Source organism: Tympanuchus pallidicinctus, unplaced genomic scaffold (assembly GCF_026119805.1).
Source record: "Tympanuchus pallidicinctus isolate F22 unplaced genomic scaffold, pur_lepc_1.0 scaffold6, whole genome shotgun sequence".
NCBI classification, from domain to species: domain Eukaryota; kingdom Metazoa; phylum Chordata; class Aves; order Galliformes; family Phasianidae; genus Tympanuchus; species Tympanuchus pallidicinctus.
The window spans coordinates 30,123,731-30,139,831 of record NW_026294780.1 but is presented as its reverse complement, the minus strand read 5'-3'; the positions used below and the strand labels follow the sequence as shown (position 1 = coordinate 30,139,831).

Genomic DNA, 16,101 nt, shown 5'->3' with positions numbered 1-16,101 from the left:
GGGAGACTGTTGATGAGGATTTCTTGCTTCAGATGGGGGAAGCATTGTGCTCACGGGCTCTCATCCTGATGGAAGACTTCAACCACCCAGATATCTGTTGGAAAGACCACACAGCAAGCTGCAAGAGGTCCAGAAGGCTCCTGGAATCCATTGATGATAACTTTCTGGTCCAGGAATTGAACAGACCAACCAGAAGTGAAGCATTGCTGGACCTGCTGCTCACCAATGTGAAGAAGATCATTAAAGTCACTAAGGTTGGAGACAGCCTGGGCTGCAGTGGCAATGCCCTGGTTGAATTCATGATTTCGAGAGATGTGGGCCTGGCAAAAAGTGGTGTCAGGACCCTGAATTTTGGAAGAGCGAACATAAAGCTGTTCAATGGACTGTTAGCCAAGATCCCCTGGGATGCTGTCTTTAAAAACAAAGAAGAGTGCGTAAGAGCCATGGAAACAAGAGCGTGTCACCTGGGAAGAATACAAGGAAGCCATCCGGACTTGCAGATGTGGAATCAGGAAAGCCAAGGCACAAGCAGAACTGAACTTGGCAGGGGATGTGAAAAATAATAGAAAGATATTCTACAGGTACACTGGCCAGAAGAAACAGGTCAAAGCAAGTGTACCTCCTTTGGTAAACGTAAAAGGAGAACTGGCTTCAACAGACGAAGAAAAGGCTGAGGTACTGAATGAGTTGTTTGCCTCAGTCTTCACTGATGGCCAGGATTCCAGTACTTCTCACATCCCTGAGCCCTGCATCCCTAAACCTCCAGGTGAGGACTGGGGCAGTAAATCCTCCCCCACTGTGAAGGCAGAGCAGGTCCGAGACCGCCTCATGAGGCTGAATGTGTACAAGTCTATAGGGCCAGATGGCATGCATCCCAGGGTTCTGAAGGAGCTGGCTGAGGTGGTTGCTGAGCCGCTCACCGTCATATTTTAAAAGGCGTGGCTGTCACATCCCAGATGATTGGACAAAGGGTCACGTCACTCCCATTTACAAGAAAGGGAGCAAGGAGGACCCGGAGAACTACAGGAAGGAACTACCTCTGTGCCTGGGAAGATCATGGAACAGATCCTCCTGGATGACATGCTTGATTACATGAGGAATGAGCGTGTGATCCGAGGCAGCTAGCATGGCTTCACCGGGAGAAGGTCATGCTTAACCAATCTAGTGGCCTTCTATGATGGAGTGACAGCACTGGTGGACAAGGGGAAGGTGACTGATTTCATTTAGCTGGACTTGACAAGGCCTTTGACATGGTCCCCCACCGCATCCTTATCTCCAAATTGGAAGGATGTGGATTTGATGGGTGGATCACTCAATGGATAAGAAATTGGTTGAAAGGCCGCAGACAGAGGGTGGTCATCAATGGCTCTATGTCCAGGTGGAGGCTGGTAACAAGCGGCATCCCCCAGGGGTCTGTCTTGGGACTGGTGCTCTTTAACATCTTTATCTGTGTTCTAGGCTGCATTAAAAAATGGGTGGCCAGTAGGGGGAGGGAGGTGACTGTCCCCCTCTGCTCAGCTTCTGTGAGGCCCCATCTAGAGTACTGTGTCCACGCTTGGGGCCCCCAGTACATGAAGGACATGGAGCTTTTGGTGCGGCTCCAGAGGAGGGCCACTAAGATAATCAGAGGGATGGAGCACCTCTTCTATGAGGAAAGGTGGATGGAACTGGGCTTGTTTAGCCTGAAGAAGAGAAGGCTTCGGGGAGACCCCATTGTGGTCTTCCAATACTTGAAAGGAGCATGTAAACAGGAGAGGGAGAGGCTGTTCGCAAGGGTGGATAGTGATAGGACAAGAGAGAATTGTTTTGAAGTGATACAGGGTAGCTTTAGGTTAAATATTAGGAGGAAATTTTTCACACACAGGGTGGTGATGCATTGGAATAGGTTGCCCAAGGTGGTTGTGGATGCCCCATCCCTGGAGGCATTCAAGGCCAGGCTGGATGTGGCTCTGGGCCTGGTGTAGTGGTTGGTGACCTTGCACATTGCAGGGGAGTTGAAATAGATGATCATTGTGGCCCTTTTCAATCCAGGCCATTCTATGATTCTTAGCTCCAAGATTTTGCTGTACAATTTTAACAATGAAAACATATGATGTATAACTTCTTCTTCAGCTGAACACAGCAGCCTTTCTCTGAAGTATATAGTAAGTGTTGCTGATGAAACAGTCAAGATGAAATCCTCCTCTGTAAATTCAAATCTTTCTTATAACCTAGCAAATCTCAGAATTTGGGGATTCTTGTATAGTATTTCTATTGGTAAGACAGATTACTAGCTCATGGAAAGCATACAAAATTTGGCAAAAGTATTTATCAGATGTAAGAATGCTGACACACAGTCTAGCAGTTCCAGATATATTGCTAGATTTGCTATGTCATCTGTAAGAATGGAAATACTACCCTTTAAAAGAGCCCATAGTTTCAAGAAACTTGTGGATCCTACCATCTGAGAAAACAGAAGATCATGTTTCATAGTTAACAGAATTTTTTAAGGCCACATGACTTCTAGCTACAATCGACTCCTAATCGCATTTCCTAATCTTCTACACATTTCTTTACAAATAATTGTGAATACCTTATCTAAATGTATTATGTCTGGTCAAGGCATTTGAAAGAGATTAACTCCAGATGGAACTACATCTGAATAATGTACCAACTTGGAAGAAATACTTGGATTCCTATCAGCATTCAGCTTTTAGCAGGGTAAATGCCCTCTAGTTCTATCTGGTGTGATTTTTCAAAGTTATGAAACATGCTACAAGTGATTAATATGGTTTGAGTGAGATAGTAATAAATATTTATAGTTATGTATATACTCAGGTTTCCTCAGAACAGATTACATACTTCACACACCTCTGTTACTTTCCTACTGGGTGCAAACAGAAATAACCAGAAGTGGAGCCCTTTACATTTGCTCTAGCCAGAAGAAGGCCATCTCTGTTCATAAGTGTAAGGTAACTGTGCATAAGTGCAGAAGCAAGAAAATAAAGTTCAAGGGCAGAAGTACAAAGGCTAGCAGTTACAAAATCTAGCATTCACTTCAACACTAACACAAACCACACAAAATACAATTGCGTAACAATTTTTGAGGTATTTTTGAATGGGTGTTCCCACAGTTTTAAGATTTATTTTGCACTGAAAGATTAATATATTTTGTTTCACTTGTGTCTTTCTGAAGCATAAACACGCTTTCTTATTAAATGACACTAGTTTACACTATGATTTGCAAAAGGAAGCTGACAGCTTTGAGGTGTAGACTTTACAGGTGTTGAAGAGTTCAACCTTGCACACAGCAGAGGGGTTGAACCTAGATGATCATCGTGGTCCTTTTCAACCCAGCCTATTCTTTGAAACTAACTACACATTATTTAAAGATACAATATTCTTCCTGTAGCATTTGGAGTAGATGCAAGATTGTTAAATGAAATACTAAAACTGATCTAATGCAGAAAATCAAAGGCATAAAAAAGCAGTTTCTCTCCATTCTCAAAATCTATCTTGATTTCTCTTCTGCTTACCTGAAAATACAATACATGAAAACAGTAAAGTATAACCATCTTCTCATACCTAGAGGTTCTTACCTGGTAAAGCAACTGCACCGTCCTGCTCCAAAGTTTCAGGATTTATTCTTATGGCTGTCATACTGTGATTGTTCACATCTCTATATAATAAATAGCCCTAGTAAAAGTAAGAATACATATTGCTATGAAAATATGCTCAAATACATCAAAAACTATTGTAAAAAAAAAAAAAAAGTTTTGTTTTGATATTCAACTTTTTTTCACTAGAAAAATTGTAGGATAAAAACTAGAAATTTGGCACTCTCCACACTTTCTGCAAACTTCAATCAGCATGCTGATAACTCATACACAGCTTCTGTAAGTGTATTAAAAGACTAGAGAAATTTTCAAAAACATTAATTAAGTACCTTGACTCCCACTAGAGAGAGCTTTTCAAACTCTTCATGAAATAAATTCTTTAAAGTACATGATGATTTTGGTGACAGCAGCCACAATAGAGAATTCTACAGTGAGTTATTATATTGTTTACCTCCCAGCTCCCAACCAAACCTAGTGGAAGGGATGTATTCAGGACTAATGATCTCCTATTCTATTTTTTCCACAGGTAGAATATCTTCATCTCTTCAAAATTATCTGTCTAGTCAGCAGTCCACATCAATGTTTGTTATATCAAATTATCTTCTCTATGTTCATATGTGGATTTTTTAGTTTTCTTTCTTGTTTGCTTTTGTCTTTAAGTTTCTCATGTCACCAGCTCATCTGGCTTCTTCTAAAAGAAGATTTAACTATCTGAAGCTTGCATTTCTGTTTTTTAACTTATAACTTTGAATGAGCATATTAACACAGTCAAATATATTGTGGATGTAGTCTACTTAGATGTTAATAAAGCCTTTGATGCTGTTTCCCAAATCATTCTCCTGGAAAAAATTGTCAGCTTATCATGGTGTAGACAGGTATATGTTTCACAGGTAAAAAAACTAGCTGGATGGCCAGGCCCAGAGACTGAGGGTGAATGGAGTTAAATCCAGCTGGTGACCAGCTCCAGGGGTTCAGACTGTCCTGTTTAATATCTTGTTTAATATCTTGTTGAACTGAACTCTAGAAGACTGCATGCACCCTCAGTAAGTTTGCAGATGACAACAAGTGGGAGGAAGTGTTACGTTTCAAGTATTCACCCACCTGAGCATAGCCTAACCAAGACTTTTTTTCCTTTCTGTTTTTGATGCGAGATGTAGAATTGTATATATGGCCCTGGAAAGCAGAAAATTCAAATTGTTAAGCAAATCTCAGAGTAACAATTATATAAATAATCATTTATAAACTAAGCAACATATTGAGAAAAGTAAACTATAACAAAATACTGTAAAACTCACAGAAATCATCAGGAAAAAAAAACAGACGTAGAACTGTAAACTACAAAAGATCCTCAGTGGAATTGGGTCATCTTAAAAACCTGTATTTTAGCTATCATACACCATACAAGAAATAACATTACCCTCACTGTCCCGCTATATCCAGAGCCAATCTTGTAAAGTCCATCTTTACATAAGAGATAGAGAAAGAAACCATCACTCTGAAGTAGGCACTGGTCATCTTCATCCACAGATATTTCTTTCAATGGCCATTTGTGCATCAAGGCTGCCTTCTTTATCCCATTACTGAACCAGTCCTGGATTTGTATTTTGCCAACCAAAACTGCCTGTACACTCCGCTGAAGAGAATTTAAAATTGTTGGCACCTAAAAACAGTAAAAGAAATAGTGAAAAACCATGCCTATTTTTAAACATACTATTTTCAGTTCTATCTCCGACTCAAGAGGCAGAAAGAAATATCTACTTTTTACCTAAAATAAAATAAAATAAAATAAAAAACTGAATTTGCACATTAGGTATCAGAATTCATATACATAAAATTTCCAGATATGAAGAAGTTGTATTACACAACCTGAATAGTTTGACATGCATGGCTGCCATTATTGGTGAGGATAGCAGAGATCGCTTGCAATGTTCTTCCTGTCTCTCCCCATGCAGCTACCAAACTGAAGAGGCAAGCGCAGGAAAGTGCTGTTAAGGACTGTCCCGTACTGTCACTCATTCCTGTACAACGGACAGTTATCTCCAGAAGAAGCTGAAACAGGGATTCTGCAAAAAAAGAACAGCAATTCAACAGACACATCACAAAACCATAATAAGCAATTTGCCAATCAACAGGAAATTAATTTGAACCTAGAAAATACATGGTATCTTTCCTCAGTCATTAGGTTTATCCTTACTTTCACAGAGAAAAGAAAGCACCCTGTTTAGTTAAGCTTAAACTAACCATCCTTAACTTCACTTTCTTTTTCATCCAGAAAAAGTAACCCTATAAATCACAAGGAAGAACAAAAAAAATCTCAAGTCTTTCTGATATAACTGAACACAACAAGTGATGAAGGAGTTACTTTACCTGCCTTCCAGTCTACCTCATCACTGAGGTGATATGGGTTTCCACATGTCTTGCCTAATCTGTATGATCATTACACCCATATTAGAACACACCCCATTCTTCAGAAATAAGCACTTCAAGTTACAGCTTGAAAATTATTTTGGATTACATGCCATTTTTCAAGTACTGCTCACAATGCCTGAATGGCTGAATATCTGTAAGAATCAAGGCGTGAACAGAAATCTACTTCAATTCTTGTGTGCACTGAAATTATGTGGCAAAGTTTTCATACTGAAGGGTTGCAGGGGTGGCCTCTGATCAGAGACAGTTTCAACTGCTCTAAAAGGGACACAACTGGGCGCATCTGGACAGAGCAGAGTCCTAAGTGATGCTGTCTATGCCTCTGGGAAAGCAGATTTAAGGGAAAAGCACAGCAACAACATCCGAGGGAGAAAAGTGAGAAATGTGAGACAAACAGCCTTGCAGACATCAAAGTCAATTCAGAAGGAGGGCAGCCAGCACTGCAGGTGCCAGAGAAGTTCTCTGCAGCCCATAGAGAAGCTTATGGTGGAGCAGTCCATATGCATGCAGCACATGAAAAACCTTATTGGGGCAGGTGGATGTGGACAGACAGAAGCTGCAGCCTTGAAGAACCAATACAGGAGCAGATTGTTGGTAAGAACCACAGCTCCCACAGTAGAGGAGCACACACTGGACCAGGTTTTTTGGCAGCAACTGCAACCCTGTGTGAGACCCATGCTCGTATAGTCTATTCCAGAAGGATTACACTATGCCACAGGAACAGATTAATGCAGAAGCAGTTCTTAAGCAGTTCCTCTTGTTCCCCCCAATGAAAACTAATGGGGAGCTGGCTTCCTCAGACATAGAAAAAGCTGCACAAAAAGCTCAATTAGTGCTTTGCCTCAGTCTTCACAGGTGGTCAGGCTTCCCATATCTGCCAGAACTATGGGCCCCTAGGTGAGAGTGTGGGGAGTGGTTTCTGTCCCATTGTAACAGTGGAAAAGATCTGAGACCTCAAGAAATTGAATGTATGTAAGTCCATGGGGCCAGATGATATCCATCCTAGGGTTCTGAAATAGAGGCTGATGTAGTTGCTGAGCCGCTTTCCATCATATTTGAAAAATCATGGTTGTCTGGTGAAGCCATTGATGACTGGAAAAAGGGAAACGTTACTCCCATTTTTAAGAAAGGAAGAAAGGAAGACCCTGGGAACTAGAGGCCAATGAGCCTCACCTCTGTGCCTGGGAAGATCATGGAGCAGATCCTTCTAGAAGCTAAGTTACAGCACATATGAGATAAAGAGGTGATTTGAGACAGCCAGCATGACATCACCAAAGGCAGATCTTGCCTGATCAATCTGGTGGCCTTCTATGACGGAGTGACAGCTTTGGTGGATGGGGGAAGGGTGGTGGATGTAATCTACCTGGACTTCTATGAGGCCTCTGACAGGGTCCCTCACCACATCCTTCTCTCTAAATTGGAGAGGTGTGAATTTGAAGGATGGACTGTACAATGGATTAGGAATTGGGTAGCTGGACACAGCTAACGGGTTGTGACCAGTGGTTCTGTGTCAGGGTGGAAGCCAGTCACAAGCGGCGTCCCTCAGGGGTTGGTCTTGGGACTGGTGCCCTTACATCTTTGTAGTGATTTTGTGATTTTTTGTTGTCAGTATTCTTCATCAGAACATCATGTGGACCAGCAGGAGTTAACGAGTTAATGCTCTGGTTCCGTTTACTGCCGTTTATGGGCAGTTTGAGTTTCCTGATGGGAGGGGAGGGGGCGGCATCCTCGGAGGACCTGGCAGGAAGAGGAAGTGGGTTGACGCTCCGGACAGGGCCCAAGCGTCTGCTTCTCTCCCTGTGGTCCCGGTTCAGCCGTCTCAGCTCGCCGCGGAGAAAAGCACGTGCTTTCTTTCCCTCGCACTATCGTGGTTTGACTCTTGTCTCTCTCGTTTTATTTCATTTAGTTAAATTCAGGAAATTACCGTTCCTCCTCAGATCACTGCCATTGTGTTTTCGTTAAAATTATCGGCTAGTTCTCTGCCCTTCCCCCTCTCCCGGAGCTCACGCGGCCCGGGGCCGGCCGGGTCGCGGCAAACCGTTAGTACCCTTTTTTTTTCTTCTTTTTTTTTCCTTTCTCCCAAGGCCTGTGCCCCCGTCACGGGCTTACAGACAATAACAGACAATATGATGTTTGGACTGGTTTCCAGGTGCTGTTCCCAGTTCCTTATGCATGTTCAGGGTGCCAGCTTGGGTACTATGTTGTCAGTCTCTCTGCATGTATTCTCTGCAATGGTATTTTACATTTATGTGGAGGAAGCTTTTGCTGGAACCAGAGAACGTGAAGTGGCAGGGAATATGGAGAGGTTTTGCAAAGAGATTAGAAGCGTGGGGACCCCTGGTGTCATGGGATTTTACTGTTGGACACCTGTGGCATCCTGAGGAACTGAGCAAGCATTTGAGTAAGGGATGGTGCAGCTCAGAAAGATATGAGGAGGAATGGCTTATTTGGGACTTGGTTTGTGCTTACTGAGCTGTATATAAGAGTGTCGTGGAGAGAGAGCGTTTCCAAACCGAGATCTGAACCAAAAGGGGAAACCTCAAAGTCAATCTTGATCAATTGCAGGAGGCACCAGTATCAATGTCAGCTGCCACTGTGGAAGGCCAGAAATGGAAACGGGTGTTCTCATGTCTAGAATGGAAAGAAGAAGCAGAGGAAATAGTGGAAGATCCAGGCAAGGGGCCCTCTGCAAAACCACCACCATCTAGAAAGGTAACCGAGAAAAGTAAGACACATGGAGAGGAGAATTATGAGCAGGGAGTCACTGTTACTACTATTCGTTGATCCCTGAAAATGACTGAAATCCAAGGCATAAAAAAGGAGTTTACGTGACATCTGAGTGAAACTGTTGTTGCCTGTTTGCTTTGGTGTTGGGACAATTAATTGTCTTTTTTTTTTTTGTTTTTTTTTTTTGTTTTCCATATTCCATATCATAACATCATGTAGTGCACAGGGAGTTAAAGTGTTAATGCTCCAAATCTGGGTACCGGTTCCCCTATACATTTACAGAAGTCATGGGATCTGGCCCTTCCAGGTGGGGAGATCTCTTACTACCTTGCAGTGGGTGCTGGAGGGTGCTTTCCTAGCCGTTCCAAGCTTTTCAGGTTTGACTCGGTCTCAGGAACTCTCTCTCTCTCTCCTATCTTATTTAATTTATTAGTCTCAATTTCAATTAGATTGTATTATATCGTGTTATCTTGCATTCTGATATCACAGTTAGTAAAATAACTGTGTACCGTAGTAATCAATCATGATGAACTCATGGCAGTATCAGAAGCACCCGATGAAGACCAGGATGATCAAAAGGACCTGCTGAAGGAGCTGGTCAAACCGATTAAAGTCTCAGCTATCAAAGACAAATGCCCCCCTATTTGAGCAAAGGAACGCAGTAAATTTATGTCTTGTGCTGCCCTGTGGAGGTACTTACATGAGCATGGAGAGATATGAAGAAGTGGCATGATGAATCCATTCTTGCACTACGAGCACAGATGAGAGAATTACAAAGCAGATCAACCACCACTGAAGTTGCTCCCATTACTGCAGGTAACAAAGAGAGGGCCCCTGCCTTCAGCCAGGGGGAGAAAAGGGATAATAGAGTGTACTGGACTGTGTGGATTCCATGGCCTGGCACATCAGAACCACAGGAATATAAAGCGCTGCTGGACACCGGTGCCCAGTGTGTTCTGATGCCGTCGAGTTATAAAGGGATGGAATGGAACTGATTTATATTTCAGGAGTGACTGGGTGCTCTCAGGAATTCTCTTTGTTGGAGGTGGAAATAAGCCTCACTGGAAGAAACTGTCAGGAGAATCCTATAGTAACTGGACAGGTGGCTTTATGCATACTCGGTATAGATTATCTTAGAAGGGGGTATTTCAAGGATCCCAAGGGATACCAATGGGTTTTTGAAATAGCTGCTGTAGATACAGACAGCATTAAGCAGCTGTCTGTCTTGTCTGGCCTGTCAGAAGACCCATCTGTTGTAGGGTTACTATAGGTAAAAGAGCAGCAGGTACCCATCACTACAAAAATAGTGCACAGATGACAGTACCACACCAACAGGGATTCCTTGCTCCCCATTCGTAACCTGATTCATCAGGTAGAGAGTCAGGAAGTGATCAGCAAAACTCACTTGCCTTTTAACAGCCCCATATGGCCAGTGTGTAACACCAGTGGAGAATGGAGGCTGGAGGTAGATTGCCGCAGCCTGAATGAGGTCACACCTCCACTGAGAGCTGCTGTGCCAGATATGTTAGAACTCCAGTACAAACTGGAGTCAAAAGCAGCCAAATGGTAGGCCACCACTGACATTGCCAATTCATTCTTCTCCATTCCACTGGCCACAGAATGCAGGCCACAGTTTGCTATTATTTGGAGGGGCGTTCAGTATACTTGAAACCGTTTGCCTCAGGGGTGGAAACACAGACCAACTATTTGCGATGGGCTGATCCAAACCACACTGGAACAGGGCGGTGCTCCCAAGCACCTGTAGTACATCAATGACATTGTTGTGTGAGGCGATACAGCAGAGGGTGTCTTTAAGGAGAACAAATAATTCAAATTCTTCTGCATGCTGGTTTTGCTATTAAGCGAAATGCAGTGAAGGGACCTGCCCAGGAAATTCAGTTCCTAGGAGTAAAATGGCAAGATGGGCATCGTCACAACTCAGGAGACATTTTGCTCACTAGCAAAAAAGAGACACAATCTTGTCTGGGTGTAGTGGGCTTTTGGAGGATGCACGTCCCAAATACAGCCTCATTGTAAGCTCCCTTTATCAGGTGATGCGAAAGAAGAACGATTTCACGTGGGGTCCTGAACAGCAGCAGGCTTTTGAACAGATTAAACAAGAGATAGCCAGTGCCATGGCCCTAGGGCCACTATGGATAGGACAGGATGTGAAGAACATCCTCTACACTGCTGCTGGAGACAAAGGTCCCACTTGGAGTCTGTGGCAAAAAGCCTCAGGAGAGACCCAAGGCCGACCCCTGGGATTTTGGAGTAGAGCATGTAGGAGGTCGGAAGAATGCTACACTCCAACTGAAAAGGAGATCCTAGTAGCATATGAGAGCCTCTGGGCTGCTTCTGAAGTAATCGGCACTGAAATGCACCTTGACTGCCAGTGCTGAACTGGATATTTAAAGGAAAGGTTCTCTCCACCCATCATGCTACTGATGCCACTTGGAGTAAGTGGATTGCGCTGATTACACAACAAGCACAGATGGGAAACCTCAGTTGACCAGGAATCCTAGAGGTGACCATGGACTAGCCTGAAGGCAAGAAGTTCGGAACATTGCCAGCAGAAGAGGTGTCACGTGCTGAAGAGGCCCCACCATACAATGAACTACCGGAAAATGAGAAGAAATTTGCCCTGTTCACAGATGAATCTTTTTGTATGGTGGGGAAGCATCACAGATGGATATCTGCTGTGTGGAGCCCCACAAGTTGCAGAGGCCACTAAAGGAAAAGGAGAATCAAGTCAGTTTGCAGAGGTAAAGACTGTCCAGTTAGCCTTTGATGTTGCTGAATGGGAAAGGTAGCCAATGCTTCATCTTTATATTGACTCACGAATGGTGGCAAATGCCTTACGGGGTGGCTACAGCAGTCAGAACAGAACAGCTGGCAACAGAAGGGTAAACCTATATGGGGTGTTGAACTGTGGAAAGACATTGCTGCCCGAACAAAAAATATGGTTATAAAGGTGCATCATGTAGATGCTCATGTGCCCAAAAGTCAGACTACTGAAGAACAACAAAATAACCGTCAGACAGACCAAGCTGCCAGAATTGAGGTGGCTCAAATAGACCTGGACTGGCAGAACAATGGAAGAGTTATTTCTAGTTCGGTGGGCCCATGAGACCTCAAGCCATCAAGGAATAGACACAACATGTAAGTGGGCTAGAGACCAAGGAGTGGACTTAACCATGGATGCTATTGTACGAGTTATTCATGATTGCGAAACACATGTCACGATTAAACAAGCAAAGAGGATGAAACCTCTCTGGAGGGAAGGGCAATGGCAAAAGTACAAATATGGGGAGGCGTGGCAGGTTGATTATATCACCTTGCCACAATCTCGCAGTGATAAGCGTTATGTGCTTACGATGGTGGAAGCAATCACTGGGTGGCTTGAAACATAAGCAGGACCCCACGCTACCACCCAAAGCACCACATTAGGTCTGGAGAGGCAAATCCTGTGGTGACATGGCACCCCAGAAAGAATTGAGTCAGATAATGGTACTCATTTCAAAAATTCACTTGTGGATACTTGGGCCATAGAACATGGCATCAAGTGGATTTATCATATCCCCTGTCATGCACCAGCCTCTGATAAGATCGAACGCTACAACAGGTTGTTAAAAACCATGTTAAAAGCAATTGGTGGCAGAACATTTAAGCACTGGGAGAAGAATTTGGCAGAAGTTGCCTGGCTGGTCAACAGTAGAGGATCAGTCAGTCAAGATGGTCCTACGCAGTCCAGCTCCTACATACTGTAGAGGGAGTTAAGGTCTGTGTGGTACATGTAAAAAGCATGTTGGGAAAAGCGGCTTGGGTCCTTCCACCTTCTGGAAAGGGTAAACCTTTCCGTGGAACTGTTTTTGCACAGCGACCTGGTTCCACTTGATGGGTGATGGAGAAAAATGGGGACATCCAGTGTGTAACACAAGAGAATTTGATGCCTGGGAAGTACACTTAGTGATTCCATGTACATATATGTATATAGATATGCGTATACGTAATGCATGTTAGCTATTATTTGCTTGTATGCAGATATATGTTAAGTATGATGTGGTGATGTGGAATAAGTCAGGCACTGGAATGGACTGCCCAGGGAGGTGGTGGAGTCACCGACCCTGGGGGTGTTCAAGGAAAGGCTGGATGTTGTGTTGAGGGACATGGTTTAGTGGGAGCTATTGGTGATAGATGAATGGTTGGACTGGATGATCTTTTAGGTCTTTTCCAACCTTGGTGATTCTATGATTCTATGATAAGGGGTGGAATGTTGTGGTTTTGTGATTTTTTGCTGTCAGTATTCCACATCAGAACATCATATGGACCAGAAGAAGGTAATGAGGTTCCATTTACTGCCTTTTACAGCCACTTCGAGTATCCTGATAGGAGGGGAAGGGGCGGCACCCCCAGAGGACCTGGCAGCAAGAGAAAGCGGGGTGCAGTTTTGGACAGGGCCCAAGTGTCTGCTTCTCTCGGTCCAGCCCCAGCTTAGCCGTCTCAGCTCACTGCGGAGAAAAGCACATGCTTTCTTTCCCTCACAGTATTGTGGTTTGACTCGCATTTTGGATACTCTTGTCTCTCTCGTTTTATTTGATTTAGTTAAATTCAGGAAATTATGGTTCCTTCTTAGATCGTTGCCATTATGGTTTCTCTTCGTTAAAACTATCTGCTAGCTCTCTGCTCTTCCCCCTCTCCCAGAGTGCACACCACCTGGGGTCAGCCAGATGGCAGCAAACCCTTAGTACCCCTTCCTCTTGATTTTTTTCTTTTTCTTTTTCCTGGGGCCCCCTGTCACAGACTTACATCTAATGATAACCCTGTGACAACTTTCATAAATGACAGACAATGGCATCAAGTAGACCCTTAGCAAGCTTGCGGATGACACCAAGCTGAACAGGGCAGTCGATACACTGGAGAGGAGGGAAGCCATCCAGAGAGACCTGGACAGGCTGGAGAAGCAGGCCCATGAAAACTTAATGACATTCAGTAAGGCCAAGTGAAGGGTGCTGCTGGTGGACAAGAAGCTGCACATAAGCCAGCAGGCCCAGATGGCCAACTGTGTTCTGGGCTGCATTAAAAAAGGGGTGTTCAGCAGGGAGAGGAAAGTAATTGTCCCTCTTTATGCAGCTCTTGTGAGGCCGCATCCGGAATACTACATGCAGGCCTGGGGCCCCCCATACAGGAAGGACGTGGAGCTTTTGGAGCAGTTCCAGCAGAGGACCACCAAGATGATCAGAGGGTTGGAGCACTCTGCTATGAAGAAAGGTTGAGGGAATTGGGCTTGTTTAGCTTGTAGAAGAGAAGGCTCTGGGGAGACTTGACTGTGGCCTTCCAGTACTTGAACACAGCAGATAAAGAGGAGGGGGAGAGGCTTTTAGGAGGACGGCTAGTGACAGGACAAGAGGGAATAGTTTTAAGCTGAGACAGGGGAGGTTTAGGTTAGATATTAGGACGAAGTTTTTCCACTCAGAGGGTGGTGATACACTGGAACAGGTTGCCTAAGGAGGTTGTGGATCCCTGGAGCCATTCAAGGCTGAGCTGGATGTGGCTCTGAGCATCCTGCTCCAGTGGTTGGCAACTTTGCACCCAGCAGGGGAGTTGAAGCTCGATGATCACTGTGGTCCTTTTCAACCCAGGCCATTCTATGATTCTACGATTCAAGAACCACTGCCATCAGTCCACGTTGGAGCAATCTGTGAAGGACTTGTATCCTGTGAGAAGGACTCCATGCTGTAGCAGTGTGTCATGGAAGAACGTGAGCAAGAAGAAGTAGCAGAGAGGAAGCATGCTCTGGCTCCAGCTGGGACAGAGTTCATTTTCTCTTTATAACATCTAGTATGACGCAGTGTTTTGGCTTTGGGAAAAACAATGCTGATAACACACCAAAGTATTAGTTGCTGTGGAGCAGCACTGAACAAAGCCAAGGATATTTCAGCTTCTTATACTGTTCTGGCAGACAGGGGACCTTAAGGAGCACAAGGAGCTGAGAGGAAACAGAAACAGGTCAGCTTACCTAACTTGGCCAAATTGATATCCCATACTACATGAGATCATGTGGTAAACAGAAGAGTTGGCCAGGGGAGCTGAGACTGCTCAGGGACCGGGTAGGCATTGGTTGGCACACGTTAAGCAGTTTTGTAAAATCATAGAGTTAAAGAATCCTTAGAGTTGGAAGAGACGATTAAAGGTCATCAAATCCAATTCCTCTACAATGAGCAGGGACATGCACAAATAAATCAGGTTGCCTAGGGCTTTTCCAGCCTCACCCTGAAACTCTCCAGGGGCAGGGCACCAAGCACATCACTAGGTAACCCGTTCCAGTGCCTCACCACCCTCACTTTAAAAGATTTTTTTCCTTACATCTACCCTAGATCTACCCTGTTTGAGCTTGAAACCATTTACACTTGCTCAGTCACCACAGACGCTGCTAAAGAGTCTGTCCCCTTCTTTCCTCTAGTTTCCCTTTACATTCTGAAAGGCCACTATCAGGTCACCTCGCAGCCTTCTCTTCTCCAGGCTAAACAGCCCCAGCTCTTTCAGCCTGTCATCACAGGAGAAGTGTTCCATTCCATGGATCCTTTTTGTGGCTTCCCTTTGGACATGCTCCAACAGGTCTATGTCTCTCATGTGCGTAGAACTCTACATCTGGACACAGTACTCCAGGTGAGGCCTCACCAGCACAGAGTAGAGGAGCAGGATCCCCTCCCTCAACCTGCTGGCCACGCTTCTTTTGGTACAGCCCCGGATACAGATGACTTTCTGGGCTGCGAGGGCACAGAGCTGGTTCATGCCTTGCTTCCCATCCCCCAGTAGCCTCAGGTCTTTTTTGGCAGGGTTGCTCTCAATCCTTTCATTTCCCAGTTTGTAGCAGTAGTGGATGTTACCTCAACCCAGGTGCATTTAGATTTGATAAAGCTCACGAGATGCCCCTGAGCCCACTCCTCAAGCCTGTCTTGGTCCCTCTGAATGGCATCCCATCCCTCTGGTGCACTGACCACATCACACAGCTTGGTGTCATCAGCAAACATGCTGAGAGTGCACTTGACCCCACTGTCTTTCATGAAGATACGGAAGAGTATTGCTCCCAGCACTGACCCCTCTTGGACACCACCACCTATCTCCATCTAGTCATTGAGACACTGACCACCACTCTCTGGACTTGATCCTGCAGCCAGTTCTTTGTCCATTGAGTAGTCCTCCCATCAAATTCATGTCTTCACAGTTTTAAGAGAAAGATGTTGCGGAATACTGTGTCAAAGGCCTAACTGAAGTCCATATAGATGACATCAGTGGCTCTTCCCTTGCCCATTGATGCAATGACACCATCGTAGAAGGCCACTAGGTTGGT

The 16,101-nt window shown here is 44.5% G+C and overlaps 1 protein-coding gene across 16 annotated transcripts in view; it reads right to left on the bottom strand.

Moving 5' to 3' along the window:
• The window catches only part of MYCBP2 (MYC binding protein 2), a 210,416-nt gene that overhangs the window by 158,612 nt on the left and 35,703 nt on the right, over positions 1 to 16,101 (bottom strand). For all 16 annotated transcript variants that reach the window (XM_052705771.1, XM_052705772.1, XM_052705773.1 and 13 more), the window contains exons 5-8: positions 5,463 to 5,659; positions 5,014 to 5,256; positions 4,698 to 4,769; positions 3,579 to 3,675 (exon numbers count right to left, since the gene is read on the bottom strand). In XM_052705771.1, the coding sequence (XP_052561731.1) occupies positions 3,579 to 3,675; positions 4,698 to 4,769; positions 5,014 to 5,256; positions 5,463 to 5,659 (609 nt within the window). The remainder of the gene's footprint in view (positions 1 to 3,578; positions 3,676 to 4,697; positions 4,770 to 5,013; positions 5,257 to 5,462; positions 5,660 to 16,101) is intronic.